General features: G+C 37.7%; 2 protein-coding genes across 4 annotated transcripts in view; one reads left to right on the top strand and one right to left on the bottom strand.

The window, feature by feature from the left end:
* The window catches only part of LOC126259600 (charged multivesicular body protein 7), a 243,007-nt gene extending 238,829 nt beyond the window's left edge, over window positions 1–4,178 (bottom strand). Inside the window, exons 1-2 of the mRNA XM_049956512.1 lie at window positions 3,723–4,178; window positions 955–1,132 (exon numbers count right to left, since the gene is read on the bottom strand). Coding sequence (XP_049812469.1) covers window positions 955–1,132; window positions 3,723–3,997 — 453 coding nt within the window. The 5' untranslated portion in view covers window positions 3,998–4,178. The remainder of the gene's footprint in view (window positions 1–954; window positions 1,133–3,722) is intronic.
* LOC126259607 (pantothenate kinase 3) overlaps window positions 1–25,044 on the top strand; it is a 177,767-nt gene that overhangs the window by 60,081 nt on the left and 92,642 nt on the right. For all 3 annotated transcript variants that reach the window (XM_049956562.1, XM_049956529.1, XM_049956521.1), the window contains exon 2: window positions 19,564–19,663. Coding sequence is in view for 1 of the 3 variants with exons in the window: in XM_049956521.1 (XP_049812478.1) it covers window positions 19,564–19,663 (100 nt within the window). In the remaining 2 variants the exon portion in view is untranslated. The remainder of the gene's footprint in view (window positions 1–19,563; window positions 19,664–25,044) is intronic.

The following is a 25,044-nucleotide window of genomic DNA, read 5'->3' as shown; positions in this document are numbered from 1 at the left end:
TCAAAAATCTTCCACTGAAGAAATGAGCTTTTTATTTTATCCTACTTTTACACTAATATCCTCTACCTATAAACTTTAACCAGATTCCCTATAACACAGAAATTTCTGTAACTCTTCAAAAAGGTTTCCGGAATGAATTTTTCACTATGAAGTGGAGTGTGCACACATCTGAAACTTCGTGGCAAATTAAAACTGTATGCTAGGCTAGGAGTCTAAAACAGAACCTCTGCTATTCATGGGCACATGCTCCACCAACTGAGCTATCCAGCTACTTGCTCTCACAACTTTATTTTCACCACTACCTCTCACCTACTTTCTGAACTTCACAGAAGCTCTCTTGTATAGCTATTGGGACTGGCAATCTGGAAGAAAGACATTGTGAATTAATGTCTCCTTCATAGAGGCCTATGTTTTAATAAGACTATGAGCATGGGGGCAAATTGATGTGAATGAGTTCCATGGAACATATTTAGTTTATTTTTAAACAAGCACTGCCATTCTATCAAGGATTCATTCAGTATATTTGTCACGGTGCTTTTAATTTTACAACAAAACCTACACCTGAATTTCCTCCCTGCCTTTTTTCACATGTCCTGAAATTTCTGGTAACCCTACTGTATTTCATTTGATCCTATTTAACTTCTCTTCCAGGTCCAAAAAACTACTTTATATCCTACATTTCTGTAATCTATTGTCCTTAAATAAAATCTACAATAAACTGATGTGTTTTTTAAGTGCAGGTCTATTATGTCAAATATCAGAAAATTTGCTTGGCACTTTCTCAACACAGTAGACAATGATTCTGTTGGGTAATTTTACACTGGGCTATTTTAGTTCTATAGAGTGTTGCTCAAGATTAGTAAAAACCTATTTTAACATCTTCCATCATTTAAAATAAAATTTTGATATCTTTCCCACACTTTTGAAGGAAACTGAAATGAAAACAGACTTTACCTTTGTTGAGGCAACATGAACATAAACTTCCTCCTTAAAGAAAGAAGGCCACACAGACTCTTTAACAGCTTTCAATGTCTTTTCCAAAGGCCTCTTTAGAAGTACATCAGCAGCCCACATTGTCCACGAATCACTTGGAACATATGTGAAATCTGTGTATAACATTAGTTGTTTGTGCCTGCATTAAAAAAAGGATAAATGAGAGTAGAGGAAAACTGCATGTAATACAACAAAAATGAGAATACAGGCATATTTCAGCAACAAAATTTCCTTAGGGTACATTTCCAAACTTAACAGATAACAAAAACTGACAGTGAAAAACCATGTACGTTTCACTATACAGTCACTACTATTATCTATTATCAGATTAACCTACTGTCATTAAATCTCTAGGTATTTTGATGTGCTCTATACTACAAAATCTAATCAATGGTTTTTTCCAAAATAAAATACCTAAGCTATCCAACTTTCTGTAGCCTCTAGCCTTGTTGCATCTGTGAATACACACTGATGTTGTATATAAACTGAATGACAAAAATCCAGTTTTACATTACTCAGGTACAAAACTGGAAGCAACAGTATAGATATTTTTTTTGAAATTAAACACCTTACATACTTTGTAACTACAGATTTTTGGAGAGCCTTTATGCAGTTGCAGTAGATTGATTTAAACCATAGTCAAGACTTGCATATCTTTCATTTAACCAACTGTCATTATAACAAAAATATTTTCTTTAGTGAAAAGTAGTTTAGAGTACTAAACATTGTTTACTGAAAGCAGTGAATTACAACATTTACCCTGCTGCATAAGATGTCATACGAATGGTATGCATATACATACAGCTACTAGTGGATGGGAGCAGGAGCTTAAGGATACAATATTATTGTGTGAACGTACAACCCCTCTCATATTAGGGCAGCATCAAAGGAAATCAGCTGTTATATCATAATTGACAATCAAATAAAAACGTGAGATAACGCCACGGTATCCACCATAATAATAATAATAATAATAATAATAATAATAATAATAAGTCCTTTCTGGTTCTGCCTTGCTCTGAACCCACTATCCAACATGCTAAATAATACAAATTATGGATACAATATTACTGGAACATACCCACACAAAATCACACATTTGCTATACATAGATGATCTAAAACTACTGGCAGCAACAAATCAACAACTCAACCAATTACTAAAGATAACAGAAGTATTCAGCAATGATATAAGTATGGCTTTTGGAACAGACAAATGTAAGAAAAATAGCATAGTCAAGGGAAAACACACTAAACAAGAAGATTACATATTGGATAACCACAGCGACTGCATAGAAGCGACGGAAAAAACAGATGCCTATAAATATCTAGGATACAGACAAAAAATAGGAATAGATAATACAAATATTAAAGAAGAACTAAAAGAAAAATATAGACAAAGACTAACAAAAATACTGAAAACAGAATTGACAGCAAGAAACAAGACCAAAGCTATAAATACTTATGCCATACCAATATTGACCTACTCATTTGGAGTAGTGAAATGGAGTAACACAGACCTAGAAGCACTCAATACACTTACACGATCACAATGCCATAAATATAGAATACATCACATACATTCAGCAACAGAAAGATTCACATTAAGCAGAAAGGAAGGAGGAAGGGGATTTATCGATATAAAAAACCTACATTATGGACAGGTAGACAATTTAAGAAAATTCTTTATAGAACGAGCAGAAACTAGCAAAATACACAAAGCAATCACTCATATAAATACATCGGCTACACCACTACAATTTCATAACCACCTCTACAACCCTTTAGACCACATAACATCAACAGATACGAAGAAAGTAAATTGGAAAAAGAAAACACTTCATGGCAAGCACCCGTATCATCTAACACAGCCACACATCGATCAAGACGCATCCAACACATGGCTAAGAAAAGGCAATATATACAGTGAGACAGAAGGATTCATGATTGCAATACAGGATCAAACAATAAACACCAGGTATTACAGCAAGCATATTATTAAAGATCCCAATACCACAACAGATAAATGCAGACCTTGTAAGCAACAAATAGAAACAGTAGATCACATCACAAGCGGATGTACAATACTAGCAAATACAGAATATCCCAGAAGACATGACAATGTCGCAAAAATAATACATCAACAGCTTGCCTTTCAACATAAACTTTTAAAACAACAAGTTCCTACATACAAGTATGCACCACAAAATGTACTGGAGAATGATGAATACAAAATTATACTGGAACAGAACCATTATAACAGATAAAACAACGCCACATAACAAACCTGACATCATACTCACCAATAAAAAGAAGAAATTAACACAACTAATCGAAATATCCATACCCAATACAACAAATATACAAAAGAAAACAGGAGAAAAAATTGAAAAATACATCCAACTGGCTGAGGAAGTCAAAGACATGTGGCATCAGGATAAAGTTGACATCATACCAATTATAGTATCAACTACAGGAGTCATACCACACAATATCCACCAGTACATCAATGCAATACAGCTACATCCAAACACATATATACAACTACAGAAATCCGTAATTATTGATACATGTTCAATTACCCGAAAGTTCCTAAATGCAATATAACACATACCGTACAGTTAATAGGAAGTGACGCTTGATCAAGGTCCGCGTCACTTTCCATTCTCAACCAGACTTAACGTCTGAGAAAGTAAAGAAATAATAATAATAATATAGCTTTCTAATTACCTCATCATCTCTTCTATTACCGCATCAAAACAGGCTGGGCTTATGCCGTTTCTGAGAAATGCTCTGTTCAATTCGTCCAGTGTAAACGTGTGACGATGCTGATGGGAACACCAAGTATCAACAACAGGTTTCCAAAATGAAATTTTATCTATCCGATCCAACGGATTGACATCTTTAGGGCGAATACTTGAGTACAAAGCAGTAATTCTCACATTGTCATTCCAACATTTTGGTAACTTATCAGGCGGCAAAGGAGGTTCAGTTTCCAAGACCATTTTAACGCAACACCACAATCAGCTGACAACACTACTGTGCAATCTTCAAGCGGTTCAATGACTTTCAACTCTACCGCTCACGAACTAAACAAACACTGCCGCAAACAACAACAATAATCTCTTTGGTAAGCTCAGAGAACGCATATTCTAGTGTCCAAGAACAATTGCCAGCTGATATCTTACATCACCGATGTTCTTAGTGAGAGCAAAGTAATCTTTGGCCAGCGACCTTCATATAAATAAAACCACAGTCTAACACAATTGGTAATGTATTAGACCATTGGGATAAAAAAATTTTACCTCCACGTGTTATACCTATGCCATTAGACTGTGATATCACTATCTATGGCGTGTTCACAGACTTCCTTCTAGCGGGATCAGGAGTTGCCGGGCGGTCCGATAGATGTCTCTGCGACAATCGGACTGCTATACACGCGATTGTGGCGGGAGGCGCCTCGCCGGGTCTAGTGAAGCAGGGGATACAACCCGTCGGCTATGATCAATGACGTCATATATTAGTCATAGATAGTAATTTCTTCACTTAGAGGCATAGATAATAAAGAAGTTCTGTGTTCCGGATAAGCGCTATCATTGTACATTAAAATAATTATTCGTAATGATATTGAGGTAATTTGGAGTATTAGTTTGTTATTGTAGAACAATTTTTAGTGTCTTATTTTCGTTTATAGGAATGAATTTGTCTCTTTGTGGGTATGTAATTTTCGTTACTGTCTGTCTAGTCGAGGTTCGGTTATTCCTCGATATTTCCGTGTGGTAAGTTCACTTTTCCATTTCCTTCTTTCACTTTAATTCACTATTTTGACATATTTCACTGTTTTATTCCACCAATGTGTGTATTTTCGTGTTGTGAAGTACATAATAGAAATTTCTCAGCTGTCGATCTTCTTTCGTTTCCCAGCACTAGTACCAGTACGACATTTTCGAATGTGTACTTGCTATATTACAGGCGAAACCCCCGACACAACTAAAATTAGTATCCTGTCCTTCATTTCGCCTTTACACTGACGAGACAACTAAAATTTGTATCCCGTCCTTCACTTCGTCTTTACAGTGACACTATATATGTCAATTAGCGAGCAAGATACAAATGTTGTGTATAGATATATAGCTCAAGTAACGAATGGGATACTATTAGCGTCCAAGGCAACAAGAAAACTGTACCCCATAGTGAAGTACGGGATACAAATTGTACATGTGTCACCTTCTTGTCTCCGTGTAGTTCAATTGAGGTAAAGGTTGCAAATGTAATGTACGTCTATTTCCACCTTTTCGTTACCAGTGTACATATATAGAGGTCAACGGAAGTCTGGCATACATATATTACATACGTAGGTCCTTCTGTCATCAGTAGTACTGATATGTACGTAAGAAAAGACTGTTAGTAAGAGCGGACACGAAATAAACAACACATTTACAATATGTATCTCGTGTTCCACTTAGGGTGTACTGAAGCGGAGGATACATCGTTCAAGTGAAGAACAGGACAGTATTGCTAGTGAGAACGAAGAAATCGTCTTACGACAAACTCGTATTCCGTACTGTACTTAAGCAACACACTTAGAATGAGCTTTTAATTTGTATCGGGTGTTTCATTTACGGTTTAGTGAAGCAGGGGATACATAGTTCAAGTGAACAACAGGACAGCAATGCTAGTTGAAACTAAGAAATCGACGGACACTGAACTTGTATCCCATACTACACTTAAGCAATACAATTCGAAAGAGTTTCGAGATACAACTGAAATACATGTAACGTGATGTATTCTTTGCTAGTAATATATTTCATTAGATTAGATTAGATTAGATTTACTTTCATTCCAATTGATCCGTAGTGAGGAGGTCCTCCAGGATGTGGAACATGTCAGAAAAACAACAATACATGACAAATATTTACAATTAAAACAAATAAGCTAATGTACCATTCCACAGGTCCCAAGTGGAATGATCGTCATTTTTTAATGAACACTAAGAGTAATTTTACAAATACTAATGCACTGAATTTAAAATGAAAAAGTTTTTTATTTATTTATAAGGTAATACAACTACTGTAATACTTATTTACAATGAACACATTACTGCACTGATATGGTGCAGAAGTTAGATTATACTAACACACACACACACACACACAACTTTTCAATGAACACATTACTGCACTGAAATTGTGCAGAAGTTATGTTGTACTTATATACAAATCAGTTGGTTTTACTAAGAAATTCATCAATGGAGTAGAAGGAGTTGGCCACCAATAAATCCTTTAGGCTTCTCTTAAACTGAATTTCATTGGTTGTTAAGATTTTTATGGCTGCTGGCAAGTTATTGAAAATGTGTGTTCCTGAATAATGCACACCTTTTTGTACAAGACTAAGTGACTTTAAATCCTTGTGAAGATTATTCTTATTTCTAGTATTGATTCCATGAATTGAGCTGTTGGTTTGAAAAAGTGATATATTTTTAATGACAAATTTCATTAACGAATAAATATATTGGGAAGCAGTAGTTAGTATCCCTAGTTCCCTAAACAGGCTTCTGCAGGATGTTCTTGAGTTCACACCACATATAACTCTCACTGCACGTTTTTGTGCCCGGAAAACTTTAGCTTGGCTTGATGAATTACCCCAAAAAATAATCCCATATGACATTATGGAATGAAAGTAAGCATAGTATGCCAGCTTTTTCATTTTTATATCCCCTATGTCTGACAAAATTCGCATTGCAAACAGAGATTTGTTAAGACGCTTCAGCAGTTCTGTGGTGTGCTCCTCCCAGTTGAATTTATTATCAAGCTGTAATCCCAAGAATTTAACACTGTCCACTTCTTCTATCTTCTTGTCATCGTATGTTAGACATATACTCTTGGGACACCCCTTACAAGTTCTGAACTGCATGTAGTGTGTTTTTTCAAAGTTTAGTGACAAAGAATTGGCTAGGAACCAGTGATTAATGTCCACAAATATTTTATTGGCTGATTTTTCTAAGACTACATTTGACTTGCTATTTATTGCAATGTTTGTATCATCGGCAAACAAAACAAACTTGGCATCTGGTAATGTTACTGATGAAAGGTCATTGATATACACAAGAAAAAGTAAGGGCCCCAAAATGGAACCTTGTGGGACCCCACATGTAATTAGTTCCCAGTTGGATGAGGCCTGATAGCTTGATACATGTCTCTTTCCTAATAACACCCTTTGTTTCCTGCCAGAGATATAAGATTTGAACCATTTTGCAGCATTTCCTGTTATACTATAATATTCTAATTTACTTAAAAGGATATTGTGATTTACACAGTCAAATGCCTTTGACAGATCACAAAATATACCAGTTGCCTGCAATTTTTTGTCTAATGAATTAAGCACATTTTCACTGTAAGTGTAGATAGCCTTCTCAATATCAGAACCTTTTAGAAATCCAAACTGTGACTTTGACAGTATGTTATTTGAGATAAGATGGTTATAAAGACGACTGTACATTACTTTTTCGAAAATTTTTGAGAATGCTGGCAACAGTGAAATTGGACGGAAATTTGATGCTATTTCTTTATCTCCCTTCTTAAACAGTAGCTTAACTTCAGCATATTTCAGCCATTCAGGAAATATTCCACTAATAAACGACTGGTTACACAGATAGCTTAATATGTTACTTAGCTCAGAATCACATTCTTTAATTAACTTTGTTGATATTTCATCATACCCACTAGATGTTTTTGATTTTAAAGATTTTATGATGGACATTATTTCTGTTGGGGTAGTGAGGGTCAAATTCATATTAAGGAAGTTACTTGAAATGGCTGGTCTAAGGTAATCCATAGCAGCATCTACCGAACCTGACAACCCCATCTTGTCAGTAACAGTTATAAAATGTTTGTTAAAAAGTTCTGCAACACTATACACATCTGTCACCAATGTATCATTTACTCTTAATGCTATTTGTTCCTCTTCATGCCTGGTTCTACCGGTCTCCTCCTTCACTATATCCCATATTGTCTTTATTTTGTTATCTGATATGACTATCTTTTCCTTGTAATATATTTGCTTTGACATCCGTATTACAGTCTTTAATATTTTGCAGTATTTCTTATAATGTGCTATAGCATCAACATTGGAAATGTTTCGGAGTGACAGATACAGTTTTCTTTCCATTGTATTTTGCGGAGAAATGCAAAGATACAAACACACGATATCGTTAACGTGAAAATACTACTGGCCCTTATATATGTGAAGTACAGTTTTTCTCTCTTGCATTCCTTTGTTTCCGCATATTCTTCTCAGCTCTTTCATCTTTATAATATATGATCTCTGGCCAATTCTGACGTCATTGGTCAAAGCCGACGGGTTGTATCCCCTGCTAAACTAGACCCGCCTCGCCACAGAATGGCTGTGCAATGCTGATTAAGTGGCACCACAGTATAAAACCTAGTTTACACAACGACATGGAGTTGCGCCACTCGTTGCGTGGAATGAGTTGCACGCAAATGGTTTCATATTTGACTGTAGGCACGGCGAAGCCAGTATACATTTCAGTTTCGTCGTTTTGTGGGTTTCTGAGCCGTGTCTGAAATGAAAGTTTTGGCAGCTGCACATCGAAAGAGTTGTGTTGGAGTTAAAGCTTGTTGCGTGGAATCGCTGCATAAGAGAAAATATGAAACGTGTTTCGATTCGTGACTGGATGCAGAAAAGACGTCAGTTCGCTTGGTCAGCATCCTTGCTGAAATAATTTGTAATGGAAGACCCAAGAAGTTCTTTTATTTATCTTAGAATGTCACCAGAACTGATAATGTTTCTTCTAAATAGAGTTAATTATGCGATAAGGAATAAAGATATTGTAATGCATTAAGCACTGTCGCCAGAACTGATTTTACATATCACATTGCGTGCATTACAATCGAGAACACTCGGCATGCTGTAAGATGCGGATTCAGTTGGTGATGACGCATTTTCATTAAAACCGATAATTATTAACATTAACATTAATGATTATTAACACTGACAGCAATAATTATTCGAAGCCGACCACATTAGGAAGAGAATAGTTTGCAAACTTCTCTCTTGATAGATCTGTAGAGTGGCAATATTTCAAAATTCAAACATATGTGAATGGGGAGCACTGTTGCGACATTTTAAAGAGATGGATATTGTTGTTGTTGTTGTGGTCTTCAGTCCTGAGACTGGTTTGATGCAGCTCTCCATGCTACTCTATCCTGTGCAAGCTTCTTCATCTCCCATTACCTACTGCAACCTACATCCTTCTGAATCTGCTTAGTGTATTCATCTCTTGGTCTCCCCCTACGACTTTTACCCTCCACGCTGCCCTCCAATACTAAACTGGTGATCCCTTGATGCCTCAGAACATGTCCTACCAACCGATCCCTTCTTCTGGTCAAGTTGTGCCACAAACTCCTCTTCTCCCCAATCCTATTCAGTACCTCCTCATTAGTTATGTGATCTACCCATCTAATCTTCAGCATTCTTCTGTAGCACCACATTTCGAAAGCTTCTATTCTCTTCTTGTCCAAACTATTTACCGTCCATGTTTCACTTCCATACATGGCTACACTCCATACAAATACTTTCAGAAATGACTTCCTGACACTTAAATCTATACTCGATGTTAACAAATTTCTCTTCTTCAGAAACGCTTTCCTTGCCATTGCCAGTCTACATTTTATATCCTCTCTACTTCTACCATCATCAGTTATTTTGCTCCCCAAATAGCAAAACTCCTTTACTACTTTAAGTGTCTCATTTCCTAATCTAATACCCTCAACATCACCCGACTTAATTCGACTACATTCCATTATCCTCGTTTTGCTTTTGTTGATGTTCATCTTATATCATCCCTTCATGACACCATCCATTCCGTTCAACTGCTCTTCCAAGTCCTTTGCTGTCTCTGACAGAATTACAATGTCATCGGCGAACCTCAAGGTTTTTATTTCTTCTCCCTGGATTTTAATACCTATTCCTTTACTGCTTGCTCAATATACAGATTGAATAACATCAGGGAGAGGCTACAACCCTGTCTTACTCCCTTCCCAACCACTGCTTCCCTTTCATGTCCCTCGACTCTTATAACTGCCATCTGGTTTCTGTACAAATTGTAAATAGCCTTTCGCTCTCTGTATTTTACCCCTTCCACCGTTAGAATTTGAAAGAGAGTATTCCAGTTAACATTGTCAAAAGCTTTCTCTAAGTCTACAAATGCTAGAAACGTAGGTTTGCCTTTCCTTAATCTTTCTTCTAAGATAAGTCGTAAGGTCTGTATTGCCTCACGTGTTCCAGTATTTCTACGGAATCCAAACTGATCTTCCCCGCGGTCGGCTTCTACTAGTTTTTCCATTCGTCTGTAAAGGATTCGTGTTAGTATTTTGCAGCTGTGGCTTATTAAACTGATTGTCCGGTAATTCTCATATCTGTCAACACCTGCTTTCTTTGGGATTGGAATTATTATATTCTTTTTGAAGTCTGAGGGTATTTCGCCTGTTTCATACATCTTGCTCACCAGATGGTAGAGTTTTGTCAGGACTGGCTCTCCCAAGGCCGTCAGTAGTTCGAATGGAATATTGTCTACTCCGGGGGCCTTGTTTCGACTCAGGTCTTTCAGTGCTCTGTCAAACTCTTCACGCAGTATCGTATCTCCCATTTCATCTTCATCTACATCCTCTTCCATTTCCATAATATTGTCCTCAAGTGCATCGCCCATGTATAGACCCTCTGTATACTCCTTCCACCTTTCTGCTTTCCCTTCTTTGCTTAGAACTGGGTTGCCATCTGAGCTCTTGATGTTCATACGAGTGGTTCTCTTATCTCCAAAGGTCTCTTTAATTTTCCTGTAGGCAGTATCTATCTTACCCCTAATGAGATAAGCCTGTACATCCTTACATTTGTCCTCTAGCCATCCCTGCTTAGCCATTTTGCAGTTCCTGTCGATCTCATTTTTGAGACGTTTGTATTCCTTTTTGCCTGCTTCATTTACTGCATTTTTATATTTTCTCCTTTCATCAATTAAATTCAATATTTCTTCTGTTACCCAAGGATTTCTACTAGCCCTCGTCTTTTTACCTACTTGATCCTCTGCTGCCTTCGCTACTTCATCCCTCAAAGCTACCCATTCTTCTTCTACTGTATTTCTTTTCCCCATTCCTGTCAATTGTTCCTTTATACTCTCCCTGAAACTCTGTACAACCTCTGGTTCTTTCAGTTTATCCAGGTCCCATCTCCTTAAATTCCCACCTTTTTGCAGTTTCTTCAGTTTTAATCTACAGGTCATAACCAATAGATTGTGGTCAGAGTTCACATCTGCCCCTGGAAATGTCTTACAATTTAAAACCTGGTTCCTAAATCTCTGTCTTACCATTATATAATCTATCTGATACCTTTTAGTATCTCCAGGGTTCTTCCATGCATACAACCTTCTATCATGATTCTTAAACCAAGTGTTAGCTATTATTAAGTTGTGCTCTGGGCAAAATTCTACCTGGCGGCTTCCTCTTTCATTTCTTCCCCCCAATCCATATTCACCTACTACGTTTCCTTCTCTCCCTTTTCCTACACTCGAATTCCAGTCACCCAAGACTATTAAATGAATATTGAATAAAGAATATAGCTTCTTGATTTTCGTAGCCTTCCCTCCTGTCAACAATATTCCTTAATTGAATAAAGTGGGTCAACTCGAACGATGGGATTTTAGTCTTGTAGACAAGAGCATTTCTACAGCTAGAATTGCATTTGCTTGTATTTTTCCAAATTCAGTTGTATATGTGCTCCTAATTCAATAAATTTTCCCCTGAAACTCAGATATTGTCAAATATTGTACTGATCGTACATGAAGGTTTCAGGAGTAGCAATATCTTGCTTATTTTTGTAATCAGCATCACGAAAATCCACGAACACCTTTGGAAAGTATATATATACGAAAAGCGTACATTATTCTTCTTTCCCCACTTCATATTTCAGTTTGTGTACATCCTACGAACAAACATAACCTCAAAACCCATGCAACTATTGTCACCAAAGTTGGAACACGCCGAAACTGTTTAGTTTCACCGACAAGTTGCACAAACGCGCGGCGTGCATGCACAGTGGCCTGTAGCGAATTTGCCTGCAACCTAGTGTCGTTGTGTAAACTAAGCGTAACAAAACAGTCATGACACTTCGCCTCGATTTTGTTGCTTACTGCGTCAGCAGCGCGCCAAGTGGCCAGTAAGTGAAACTATTGAGTTCGGCGCGATTGTGAAAGCGAAAGCGAATAGTAGTTGTTTATTTTGGCTTGTACAATGTTTTTTACTAATGCAGCAACAAGAAGAAGAAGATACCACATCTGTCCTTTTTAGGTTTCCTAAGGACCTTGAGAGTTATATACCACCATGTAACTAAACTGTATTGTCACGATTCGCTTGCAAATTACATGTATATTGATGAATAATGTTTCGTTTTAGGAGTAGGAAATGGCTAGTGAATAGCAGAAGAGAAGATCTTATGAAAACAGACCGTGTTTCCCTTTATAATAATTTTAAGTTTTTTCTGCTAAATGTCGAACAAAATCAGTTCATGAATGCAGAGAATAATAAACTGATGTGGAATGCAATTAATCACATTGTTTGACATTCCAAAAACGCCACCTCAATTGACGATGAAGAGGAGACTCCACAAAGGTTCAACAATCCGTTAGAAGCAGCCAGTTAAACTCTCAATATATCAGTGCCACATTCAACTGAATTGTCAGCACAGACCTGATTTGACAATGAATTGGTAAAATTAAGTGCAGTTATTCGTATTTAGGAAAAGCGTGTGGAATATCAGAATGTGCAGAGCGCTAGACTTCGTGCAAAACTGTTAAGGAACAAGGAAAGTGCCTATCGTTTTAAGTACAGGCAGCAGCAGAAACTGTGTCAGAAGGATCAAGTGAAGAAGGACAAACAAATTTTGAAGAGTATATGATCCCAAGGTGCACTTGGCTTGTTGTCAAACCAGATTAGCATGCCATCTGCAAGATGGAAAGACAAAAATAAGCTGTTTGCTTTAAAGTCATTATATTACAGCACTCAGGTGTACAGGTTTAGTCAGAATGTTTTATTTTTCCATCAGAGAATACATTACAGAGGTATGTGGAAGAAATACAAATAAAATGTGGGATAAGTGACAATATGTTCCCCCTTTTAAAGCAGAAGGTACAGCATTTCTCCGATACTCATAAACTAGCACATATTTCATTGGATGAAAAGTCTCTAATGGCCATTTTAACATATGACAGCAATTCTGACAGTGTTATTGGCGTTGAGGACTTGTGGTTTACACTCACCGTATATATTTATCTTAATATATGGCTCTTGCTTGTCCCACTTAGAATAATATAAAGATGAAACTCGTACTTCTGCCGACAGGTGGCAATGACTAAAACATAATATGCCTATGGAATGACAAATGGGCGACGATAACTTTTGCATGTACATCTATCTACATCTACAGTTATACTCCGCAAGCCACCCAACGGTGTGTGGCGTAGGGCACTTTACGTGCCACTGTCATTACCTCCCTTTCTTGTTCCAGTCGCGTATGGTTCGCGGGAAGAACAACTGACGGAAAGCCTCCGTGCGCGGTCGTATCTCACTAATTTTACATTCGTGATCTCCTCTGAAGGCATGAATAGGGGGATGCAATATATTCGATACCTCATCCAGAAACGCACCCTCTCGAAACCTGGCGAGCAAGCTACACCGCGATACGAGCGCCTCTCTTGCAGAGTCTGCCACTTGAGTTTGCTAAACATCTTTGTAACGCTATCACGCTTACCAAATAACCCTGTGACGAAACGCGCCGCTCTTCTTTCGATCTTCTCTATCTCCTCTATCAATATGACCTGGTACGGATCCCACACTGATGAGCAATACTCAAGTATAGGTCGAACGAGTGTTTTGTAAGCCACCTCCTTTGTTGATGGACTATATTTTCTAATGATTCTCCCAATGAATCTCAATCTGGCACCTGCCTAACCAACAATTAATTTTATATGATCATTTCACTTCAAATGGTTCTGCACGCATACTCCCAGATATTTTACAGAAGTAACTGCTACCAGTGTTTGTTCCGCTATCATATAATCATACAATAAAGGATCCTTCTTTCTAGGTATTCGCAATACATTACGTTTGTCTATGTTAAGGGACAGTTGCCACTCCCTGCACTAAGTGCCTATCTGCTGCAGATCTTCCTGCATTTCGCTGCAATTTTCTAATGCTGTAACTTCTCTGTATACTACAGCATCATGTCTGTGCTTCTTATGTGTGCATCTATGTGTTGATATTCCGTTGATATCATCATGGTAAGCTGCAGCTATATCCAACATCATAAGTGTTTCTTCAGAAATGTATTGTAACATGTCACTGGATTCATGAGTATTGTCGCTATTTGTGCTTATTTTAGAATCATTTTCAGAAACATCTATATCTTCTGATATTACAAAAATTCTTGGAGGCAAAATAATAATTCAAATATTTCGTAAATCACGTAGGAAAAGGATGAAAAACAAACACTGTGCTTACAACGCATCTGAAGTTCGCCTTTCTCGTCGCTTGTAGCGCTAGTGTCGATCTAACTGTCAAACAGTAACAACTTTTACAGTAGTGAGTGTCGCAACTGTTATGTTAGACTGTGGGGGCACTTTTTCTTTAGGCAGCGTTGCCTGATGGGTTAACCGACCCACATGCTACTATTTGTCTGTGATCTATTTGAGAGACACCTATCCAAAGACTGGTTGTGTGTTGCTGACAGTTCTGTCCATGATTTTCAAGACTTGACTTGAAGATTGATCTGCACTTGACAGAATGGTATGGAACATCAAAACATTCTACAATACAGGTACATACCAAATGTTGGCATTCAGATAGACCGACAATGCAATGCGATGTGGATGGGACGTAGTTGCCAAAGTTTTGTGGGAATGTTTTGATGTTGTTATTGATGGGAAGAATGGTGTCATCTTCTGCTAAAATGGAAATAAATCTATTTTAACCTCGCTCGCTCATGTTATACTAGCTTCACGCTTATTTATCCAGGATAGTCCAAAATATTTGTTTTGTAATATCTCAAACAGAATAAAAAGCTACACAGTATATAAACTTCGGTTCCCATTTGACAGAACAGGACTGAACCGATCGTCTAAACAGTCTACTTCAAATCGTTCCATACATATACTCCCAGATATTTTACAGAAGTAACTGCTACCAGTGTTTGTTCCGCCATCATGTGGGTGGGCATCCATGAGCATTTTATGTTGCTCGAGAGTGTGTGCACATGTGAGATCTCGCAAAACATTGTGAAGATGAAGGCACTGGTCTTTATTATCTCTGTGGAGAATCTCTGCTTGTTGATGTGTGCCAAGGTATTTTTGCTGTGTCATCGTGATCACATCAATCACCATCACACATCTTGAATGATAGCCAAGCATTTGTCATTGATGTTGTTAGTTGAACAAGCGTCTCCCAAGAGGGAGTGCTGGCAGAGGCAAAAAGCTCGGTGATGAGGTGTTGAGTGTATAGGAGTTACTCATTCGAGGTCAGATGAGAGGTGGAAAAGTCGAAGAAAGTCCATACCTAATACGATTTTGTTTATGTTGGTGGTGAGGAAGGTCCATGGGCAATGAAGATTTTCATGCACTGGAACACTGGATCGACCATTGCATGCACTGAGATCACAGACTTGTTGGCAGCTTGGAGTGGTGATTCATTAGACTTGTCTGTGGGAACTGTACAAACATCTGTACCAGCATCAAAAAGGAAGTTGTCCTGAGTTGTGATCAGGAATATACAGTCGACTATGTGATAGTTTATCCATCATCGAGGATGCGTGTCCAGCTCAATAAATATGAAGCTGGCTTATCATCCGTGTGCAGCCCAACATACCTACCTCAGTCCACACTTGGTGTCTGGTTGTGAGCTTGGAAGCTGATATTGTATGCCAGGTCGTTGAATTACATGTAGTACCAGAACAGCTGTGTAGAGTAGTGACAATGGGGTTGAGCATCACAGTATTGTGAGCTGCAGCAGTGGTGCCCTGTACAGCTGGCCAGGATATTCTGAGGGTTGCAGGGGTGACATCACTGTCAATTGTTATTGGGTCCATTTAGGGCGGCTCAGAGAGTGTCATGGGTTTCAGCATTCTGATGTGCTGTTATGATATAGTGTCTTGAAATTTCTTATGATGCTGATGTTGTAAGAACATATATAATCTGTCCACTAGGGCAAGTATTCTGTTTATCAGCTCAATTTTATATGGAATCAGGATGAGTTGCAGTTGCTGAAGGAGATTCACAGTCCAGAGCGATCAAAGCATATTGTCCAGCGCGAGTTTTGTGTCTAGTAGAGTTTGCAGTCAGCGCCACAACTGTGATGGAGTTTTTTCTTGCAACTGCTTGTTATATATGGTCTGTTGTAACTGTTGTTCTTGGGTACATGCCAGTCATTGTAGTAAGGCCTATTTTGCTATGGCGTATTTTATGCACAGGTAACGCAAGGATGATGTAGCTAATGATGTCAGCATGTGCAGCTGGGTGGCAGATCAATGTGACGTATTTAGAATCGTCATCCAACATTCCCAGTGACGCAAACACACTACACTGAAGCTGGCTGGTTGCTTGGTGTGGAATTGAGGCAGTTTAGGTCAATGAGAAAGGCTTCGAAGGGCAGTTATTGTGTTTGTGAAAGACCATGAGAACTGTAAGACGGAATGATTGTAGAAAAGTCTTTAAACACTCACAGCGAGGATGTGAAACACGTACTGGCATCCAGTAATTGGAACACTGGTGTAGTACATTGCCAATTATGGCTGTGTTTACAGCTGGAAGCTGTTGCATGGTTACACTGTTGTCACAATCTCCTCAGAATTGGTCAAAATGTTTGAAGATGAAGCGTCAAGCCCCAACTATAACATGCGTGAAGACAGATCATGTTGAATATCTAATCATAATAAGTTGGACAATGGCGGCCTTTGTTGTGGCGAGGCGGTTGCGATAGCTTGAGGCTGTGTCATTTGCACACACAAACACGGTTCTGGTGGAATCACTGTTTGTCCATTAAAGCAATCACTGCACTAATGAGACACATATGGAGGCTTGATCCATACAGTGTCTTCTGATGGAGCATTTGATGTGTACAGGACAGCAGGAGATGGCTGCATTGTTAGTGCATACTAGAAAAAGTGAGCGAATTGCCGACTGGCGTGATTGCTGCATTAGTCGAGGGTCACCAATGTGCTAGATTTCCGCTATGGATATGAGAGGATGTACCAGTAAATCAGCTGATATGTTTATGAATATATAACAATTTATTGCAAGATTAAACTTACAAGACATCTATGCAATACAAAAGTCGCACCCAGACTGTCATTGATCTCCAGCCCCACAGGTATCCCACCTTAGAGCTGCAACTCTTTCTTCTCTGACATCAATAGTGCTGTTGTCTCACATATGAAATGTGTATATTTTCGCTAGCAAGTAAATATAGATCCTGATGTGAAAACAACTATCTGCAAACTGTCGAACTTTCTTGTGTGATAAAATGCTATCAGATTTGAATCTCTAAGAACTATGAGATGAATAATGCATAAACAATGACATTTGCCAGAATGTAGCTGTAAATTCGTGTTAAGTTGATAAATACAAAATGATGACATATGTCCTATCTTAGGAATTGTAAATATGTCCGGTTATAGAAAAAAAGAACAAGTCTGAGGAAAGCTCGCATCGAAAATAATCCACCCAAACTAAAAAGTCCAGTGCTCAGCGAATGTGAGAGCTACAGAAGTATCAAAAAGGAAATGAACAAACGACACAAAACAAATATGTAGCTGACCTATCTGTCCTACAGCAGCCAGTGAAAGTCCAAATTATCTATTGTGTAAATGTTATGCTACTATGTATAAATATTATGTTAAAGAGATTGATACTTAAATTACAGTGTAACACAAAACACTTGTTATGATTTTATCCTGACATTTTTCGCAAAAAATCTGTGGCTTGAACCCAAACTGCTCACACAGAAATTCATTTTGAAATGTTTACATGAAACTTTCCTTTTTCACTTCTAAGTAGTTTACTTTATAAATAACATCCTTTATGACTTTTGCTTTGGCATCAATAAATTTCATGATTGCTAGTTACTTAATTCTGATACATAACGAGGTGGCGCAGTGGCTAGCACACTAGACTCGCATTTGATAAGATGACGGTTCAATCCTGTCTCCGGCCATCCTGATTTAGGTTTTCGTTGATTTCCCTAAATCGCTCCAGGCAAATACCAGGATGGTCCCTTTGAAAGGACATGGAAGACTTCCTTCCCTAATCTGAAGAGACCAATGACTTCACTGTCTGATCTCCTCCCGCAAACAACCCTATATTCAGACATTTTGTACCTCAGATTGTAACTCATAACTTCCCTTTCATTGATCGGTACTGTGCTGGGCTAAGCAAATTGAGGCTATGTTGATATTCCATATATATATATATATATATATATATATATATATATATATATATATATATATATATATATATATATTATTCAACAGTGTCATTGCCTTTAATTATGTTTCATTTCATTGACATCTAATGTGAATCATCCTTTAATTGTTACTGGATAGTCAATAACACTCCTCAATACTTCTGGTATTCATACTGAAACTGTGAAGGTTTGATTGAGAGGTTGTGCAGTAATGCTGAGTTGATGAAAAGTTTCTAAATATATCGCACTATAACAGAAATATTGTGATGTTTGTGCACACTATTGATCACATCCTTGTCAGCCACTCACATTCTTCACTGAAGTACAGTCTCTGGGCTTCTTTGTGTCTGAGTTGCTTTCTACAGTGGTTGTAGAGTCAGCTGGTTGAACGCAGCTTCTGTTGAAAGCACTATTGGTCAGTTTCATAAGTTATGTCCTGTTGTCATATGGCTTAAATAAAAAATGTAACATATGTAATCAGTGTGGTTCTAAGATAATATGAATTGCTGCCTATGATGATAGTTCCTTGGTTTTTGTTCGTATTATGGCATATAATGATATTAAATTTTTCGTTCTGTATTCGATGTAGCTGCTACTACATTAAAGTTTATACATACCATTACAGGATGTACTGGTACTAAATAAGTTTATTCTAATAATTCATAGTACTCTGAATGTATCTAAAATCGTACAAAGCAAGATAGCTTGGAATATGTAGTATCTGTGGTTAATAACTTGCGTACTGCCAGTACTGTTTGATATCATCATGAAGGGATTCTGCAGTCTCTACTATATAGGCAATAAAACCTTGGTAGAAACTTTCAATCAATTTTTTTGCTCAGATAATCCTTCAAGATTCTGCAGGTGGTATAGGAAATTAGCGAGTAATCACACAGTTCAGTTCTTTTATCACTGCGACAATCTTCGACTATTTTTGTCTCATTATCATGTGCAGCTAGAAAAAGACACGCACTTTACTTTTTTAACCATTACTAATGCTTATATTGATACTGAGGCTATGATAAATAAGTTAATTTAATTTGTCTTTGCAGAATGGCCTTGAAGGAACTGTGTCAATACAGCTAACTGCCTCCGTGTGCATCTATACTGGACCTTTCACACACAAATTCGCAGCAGTGCCTTACGCAACAGGTAAGAACCAAATGGGTAAATAATCCCATATCACTCTAGTCATAATATATTATTGTTGCACAGCTCCTCTTATTGAGCAATATGTTATTAGTGCTTTATTTTTATGAAAGTGTATTGCTGTGCCATCCATTAGCATAGCATTTACAAAGATACAAAAAGATTAAGCAGAATTTATTCAACTATCCTGATGTTAATTCTGTATATTACTTTATCAAAATGAGTGTCATTGTACAACATATTCCTGGAAATCAGGTGTATGTCGTCCTTTCAAAAATATTTATTACTGCTCACCTACTTGTTAAGAGCCTCAACTACTGTTCTTTTACATGTTTTACTACTATCTGAAATGGAAGTATCTGCTTTGTACAAAGATATATTGTCATCTGTATGACAACAGATATATTTACATAAAGAATAAAATATAAGAGATTGTAGGCTAAAAGAGCATTCATTTCTAATAATCACAGAAGAGACTCACTACCATGTTATGAATTTGTTTGGTTACCACACTGTTTTCCAGAAATATTTATATCTTTTTCAGCTTTTCTCACTCATAACATATTGGTCAAGTCTTTCTAATACATTATTTTGAGACATACAATTCCATTTTATTTAATCTAAAACATGTTTGCACAAAATTAATTTCTGTAGTATTCTACCATGCATGTAATAAAATTTTATTTTGCTTCTTAGAATATATCTCCTTGATGGAACTATGCTGTTTCATTTACACTGCATATGGAATTTATTATTATAAATCATATATTTCTACATTAAGAAGATGTAGCTCTAATGCTGTAAAAGCAAAATAAAAACGAATTAAAGACAGTGTTGTTTACATACAACATCTGAAGTCCCGATGCAGTTATTTGAAATAGGAGATTTACTGTATCGTTGGAGGTATGAATTAACGCTATTTCTTCTGTGTTGGATTTTAAAGACAGTAGTAGCTTGTTGGGGCCTAGCTTAAGACCCAAACATAGCAAAAATCTGCTTGTACAAAGGTTAGTTGTGCAGATATGAAATATGCATAAACATGGAAGTTGGTATTGTATGTGTGAAAAAAAATCCTCAAAGATGCAAACATCAACGACATCTGTGTAGACATGCGTAATAGGTGGTCAGGACATCGCCACAAATCTCGTGTTTGAAATATGTTGGTGTCAGCTGTTTGTTCAGTCTTGTGTTTCTCGTCTGTGTGCACATGGTCAATTTTAAAATGGCAATATACATCAGTGCTCTAAAAAGTTTGTTGCTGAATTTATTTAAGTATATAGCTGTCACACATGTTTTTGGAAAATTAAGACCGAGGAATACAGCATCTGAGCTAAGAGGGAAGCTGGCTACAACCATGGATAGAGAACTTACAAGTGGTGGAATCTATGGCAGACAGGAAAATGGCAACAGAAAATAAATTCGCTGCCGACTGTTTACCACAAACATTGAGCAAAGTAGCGAAATCTATTCGATCTGGCACTGGGGACGTCGAAATATATAAGCCAAGTTTGTGGCCTTCTAACCTTTTCTGCTTTCTGAATGATACCAACAAAGATTGACCATATGAAACATAGTTTAAGGTTTACCTTGTAGATAACAGTAACTATTGCTTGTCACTTACAACTACATTCACTTATCTGTGAGACAAAAAGCGTACTGGTAATAACTGATGAGATGCCTGCAGATATTGTCACAGAGCTTTTTTACCCAAGCCCTATTGTAGTTGCTACCGATAGAAACCATTTCATCAAACTGAGAACTCATTAACTTGTGGATAACTGAACCAAAATTCTAGCTCTGCTTATTTTTCAGTTATAGATCCGTCTCATTATGTTGATCTGGTAAAGGCACTCCAAGCATACTTTGATGCAGTATTGTCTTACACCATAAACCCACACGACTCTGTAGCAAAAAAGTAACCCTATTTATTCTAAAGAAAAAAGTACTCAGAATCTTGTGTTAAGCCGATGATGGAAGATCTTGCAGGGATGTAGGTATTCTTACACAATATTTATCTCCTAAAATAATGTATGGTTCAAAACAAGAGTGAATTAAAAATGCACTGCAGAATTCACTGCCACAATATTCAAAGTAGAACTTCCGAAGTGGATTATGAATCAAAATCTGAAGTTCAGAATGAAGTTTTATATTCTAGTGCAAAAGTCTGTAACAGATTCTTCACGTAGGGAATTAAAGTCACATCTTTGAAACAAACTGAACGACAGCTCATTGACCATGCCTACCATTTCTAAGAATATACAGAGTTTCAAACACATCTAAAACTATAAAAGTATAGTCGCTAACTAAGTAGAACTGGTATATTACAAAACTGCACTCTTTTACTTGCGTTCATGAAATCCTTTTTCACGGCAGCCTTAAAAGCTTAGTATGTATTAAGTGTGAATTCAGTCAATATTTGTTCCATTTGCAGTAGAAATTTCTAGATCCTTGTAGCTTCTTTCTGTTGACAGGAATCATGAGGTTGTTTCCAGCCATGTACGTGGAGAAATTGCTTTACTCATAGAAGTACTTTTCCATATTACCAGAGGAGTTTCGAGCATCAAACGATAATTACATATACACTGGTGGAAAAAAATAGAACACATGGAAAGACAACATCGATTTTGATCTCATGACAGCATATGCCATCTGTGGGATAGTAGGTGTACTTATTATGGTTTCTGCATCATCAACCAGCAGATAGCATAGCAGCATAGCTACCAGTGCGCCATCTGTGTCTACCTTGTAATGGGGAATGCTCACAGCCAAAAGGCACAGTGTGGTGCAAACGTGAGAAGCAAGCAGACACCCATGCAACAGAGACATACTTGTGCTTCCGACAGCCAACTGAGAGGGTTTGAAAGGAATCAAATTGTGGTATTCGACGTGGCGAGGCAGTCCCTTCGCAGAACTGCTATACAACTTGGATCTGCTGCATCAGTGGTAAAACAGTGCTGGCGTCAGAGGTGATGTAAACATTCTCTTACCCACAGATGAGGTTCTGGACATCCATGCAGCACAAACGCCCGCCAAGATCGTCGTATTGTAAGGGCAGCAGTGGTAGATTGCACAGCTACTACAATACGGATAAGAGGCCTTGTAAGCCCAAGTGTGTCAACATGAACTGTTGCGAACTTCTCATTAGCAGTGGGGCTATAGGCATGCACACCTCTAGCACTTCTTCCACTCCCACCACAGCACCACTGGTGTTGTCAGAGGATCACGGGGAAGATGGAATGGCCTGCTGCGGTCTTCAACAGTGAAAGCAGATTCTGTCTGCATGCAATTAATGGTCATTTGCATGACTGACGTAGACCTGATGAGTGCTGTCACGTAGAGTGCATTTATCCAAGGCACACTAGTCCCAATCCAGGACTCACTGTCTGGGCTATGATAAGCTAGAACCTTCGTTCCACATTGGTGTTTCTATAGGGGAAGCTAACCAGTGCTCGGTACATGCAGAATATTTTAGATCAATCCTTTTGCCGTTTTTGCAGTCGTAAGATGATGCGATGTTCCAACAAAATAATGCTCACCCACATACTGTCAGTGCAACCGTGTGACTTGTCTACCAACAACTGTCACAGAACTATGTGAACAGGTCGAGCAGGTATGGAATAACGTATTGGAGGACAGTATACACCATCTCTACAAGCGAATAGATGCCAGAGTCAGCGACCGCATGACTGCCTGTGGAGGCTTCATCATGTACTAGTATGGGTGTTGCAGCATGGGTCGATACTTAGTATCTCAGAACTGCTTGTGCTATTGATCTATGAATTAATCCATTTGCAATGTTGCAACAATCAGACTGGAATGAATTGGAAATCGCTAAAAGGGTGTGCTAATTTTTTTCTGGCAGTGTATTTTTGTTTTTGTATTATAAAGGATAATTATGTATATGTTTTCAAATAGATCCTCTAAGAAATACGCCTGTTGTCAGGTGTGTTGTGTGACCTGCAAAGTAAACTTATGTGTAAAAAACTACCTTGTCCTAACTGTCTAGACAATTTTGCTCAGTCTTTCTCTTTCTTCCATTTTGTTTGCATTTTTAGCAATATGTGTTGCAAACACACTTCATTACCTATTTCTGAGTAAATGAATTCAACTTCAAGGTTATGAGAGTGTAGTCACTTGCAGTACAATCTCCCAATGTTAGGTAGTGCTCAAATATGGATGCTGATTTGCTAGCCTTTCCAGCCAATATGGGTCACTACTTCTTTTTGGAACGCAGCTGTCTCTTGAAAGATCACATTCATGACATACTCAGCTTACTCAGAAATGACAACCTTGGTGACCCCGAACTGATTTCGTCGTATTTCGTTGTTTTCATATTATAACTTGCATATTATGACAATATGCCATTTTAAGACAATAAACGCATCACCCTTAGTATGATTTCCTATAATTAAATGTCAGTTAATAATGCATCAGTGGATAAAAACCTTCAGGAGACCCTAAGTTGAATTACAACATCGCTGAGAAATGCATGTCTTTTCTGTGGTATTGTGGTTAACACTTTCGGGATGGAGCTCGTTTCCCCAAAGCAGAGCAATTCGGCGGCACTGTGCGGGTTCCATATCCCTTAGATTTCTTTCATCGCTTACAAAATCTACAGTTTTTGACTTCTTGGTGTAAATTTATTTGTAATTGAAGCTTAAAACACGCTATTTACTGGCAAACTATTTTCATTATTCCATATCGCGCACTTTTTGACTTGGCGGTGGCGTTAGAACAGAAAAATTAAAAATTTTAGTTTTTGTTACTTTTTTTAGTTGAGAGGTGAAACTTTGAATTTGTCATATTAAAATTAGGTGTATCTTATTCTTTAAAGTTTTAGCTTTAAAATGACATATAAAATACAGTTTTATCTCTCATGGGACAGCCGTGGGAAGAAAAATAAAAAGTCCATTTTGAAGGATGAAAGATTTAATTTATGTCAATAAACTATAAAATTTCATAAAATTTGCTTAAAACAAACTTTACAACTTTGTCATATCGATTTTTCGGTAGGCAACCATATTTTACAAGTTCTTTTGGTGCTTTGGTAGTTTGTGATACCTGTTGAAGCACTCAGGCACAAAAGGGAAGGGTTGGGCGGACAAGTTTTGCAAAAAAAGGGGGACCGTTTTCGCCCTCCTGGCTTGGAGCGATCACTGTAAACGACACAGTCACTGTGGCCTCTTCCTCGATGGGTCAATTGAGCCCTGACGTCGCCCACGAGCACCTTGATGAGACTCTTCCGAAACTACAAATGACTCTTTGGTGTCTCTCCTCTTTTCTTTGCTATTATGACATATAATAAGAAAGCGCTGACAACCCCATCTGAAATTAGCCAGAACAATTATCCTTTTGTCAGGATGCAGGATGCGCCCTGTTCCATG

This window comes from Schistocerca nitens, chromosome 1, assembly GCF_023898315.1.
Source record: "Schistocerca nitens isolate TAMUIC-IGC-003100 chromosome 1, iqSchNite1.1, whole genome shotgun sequence".
Taxonomy (NCBI): Eukaryota; Metazoa; Arthropoda; class Insecta; order Orthoptera; family Acrididae; genus Schistocerca; species Schistocerca nitens.
Note: the sequence above shows the minus strand (reverse complement) of the source record. Positions and strands in the feature narration are given on the sequence as shown.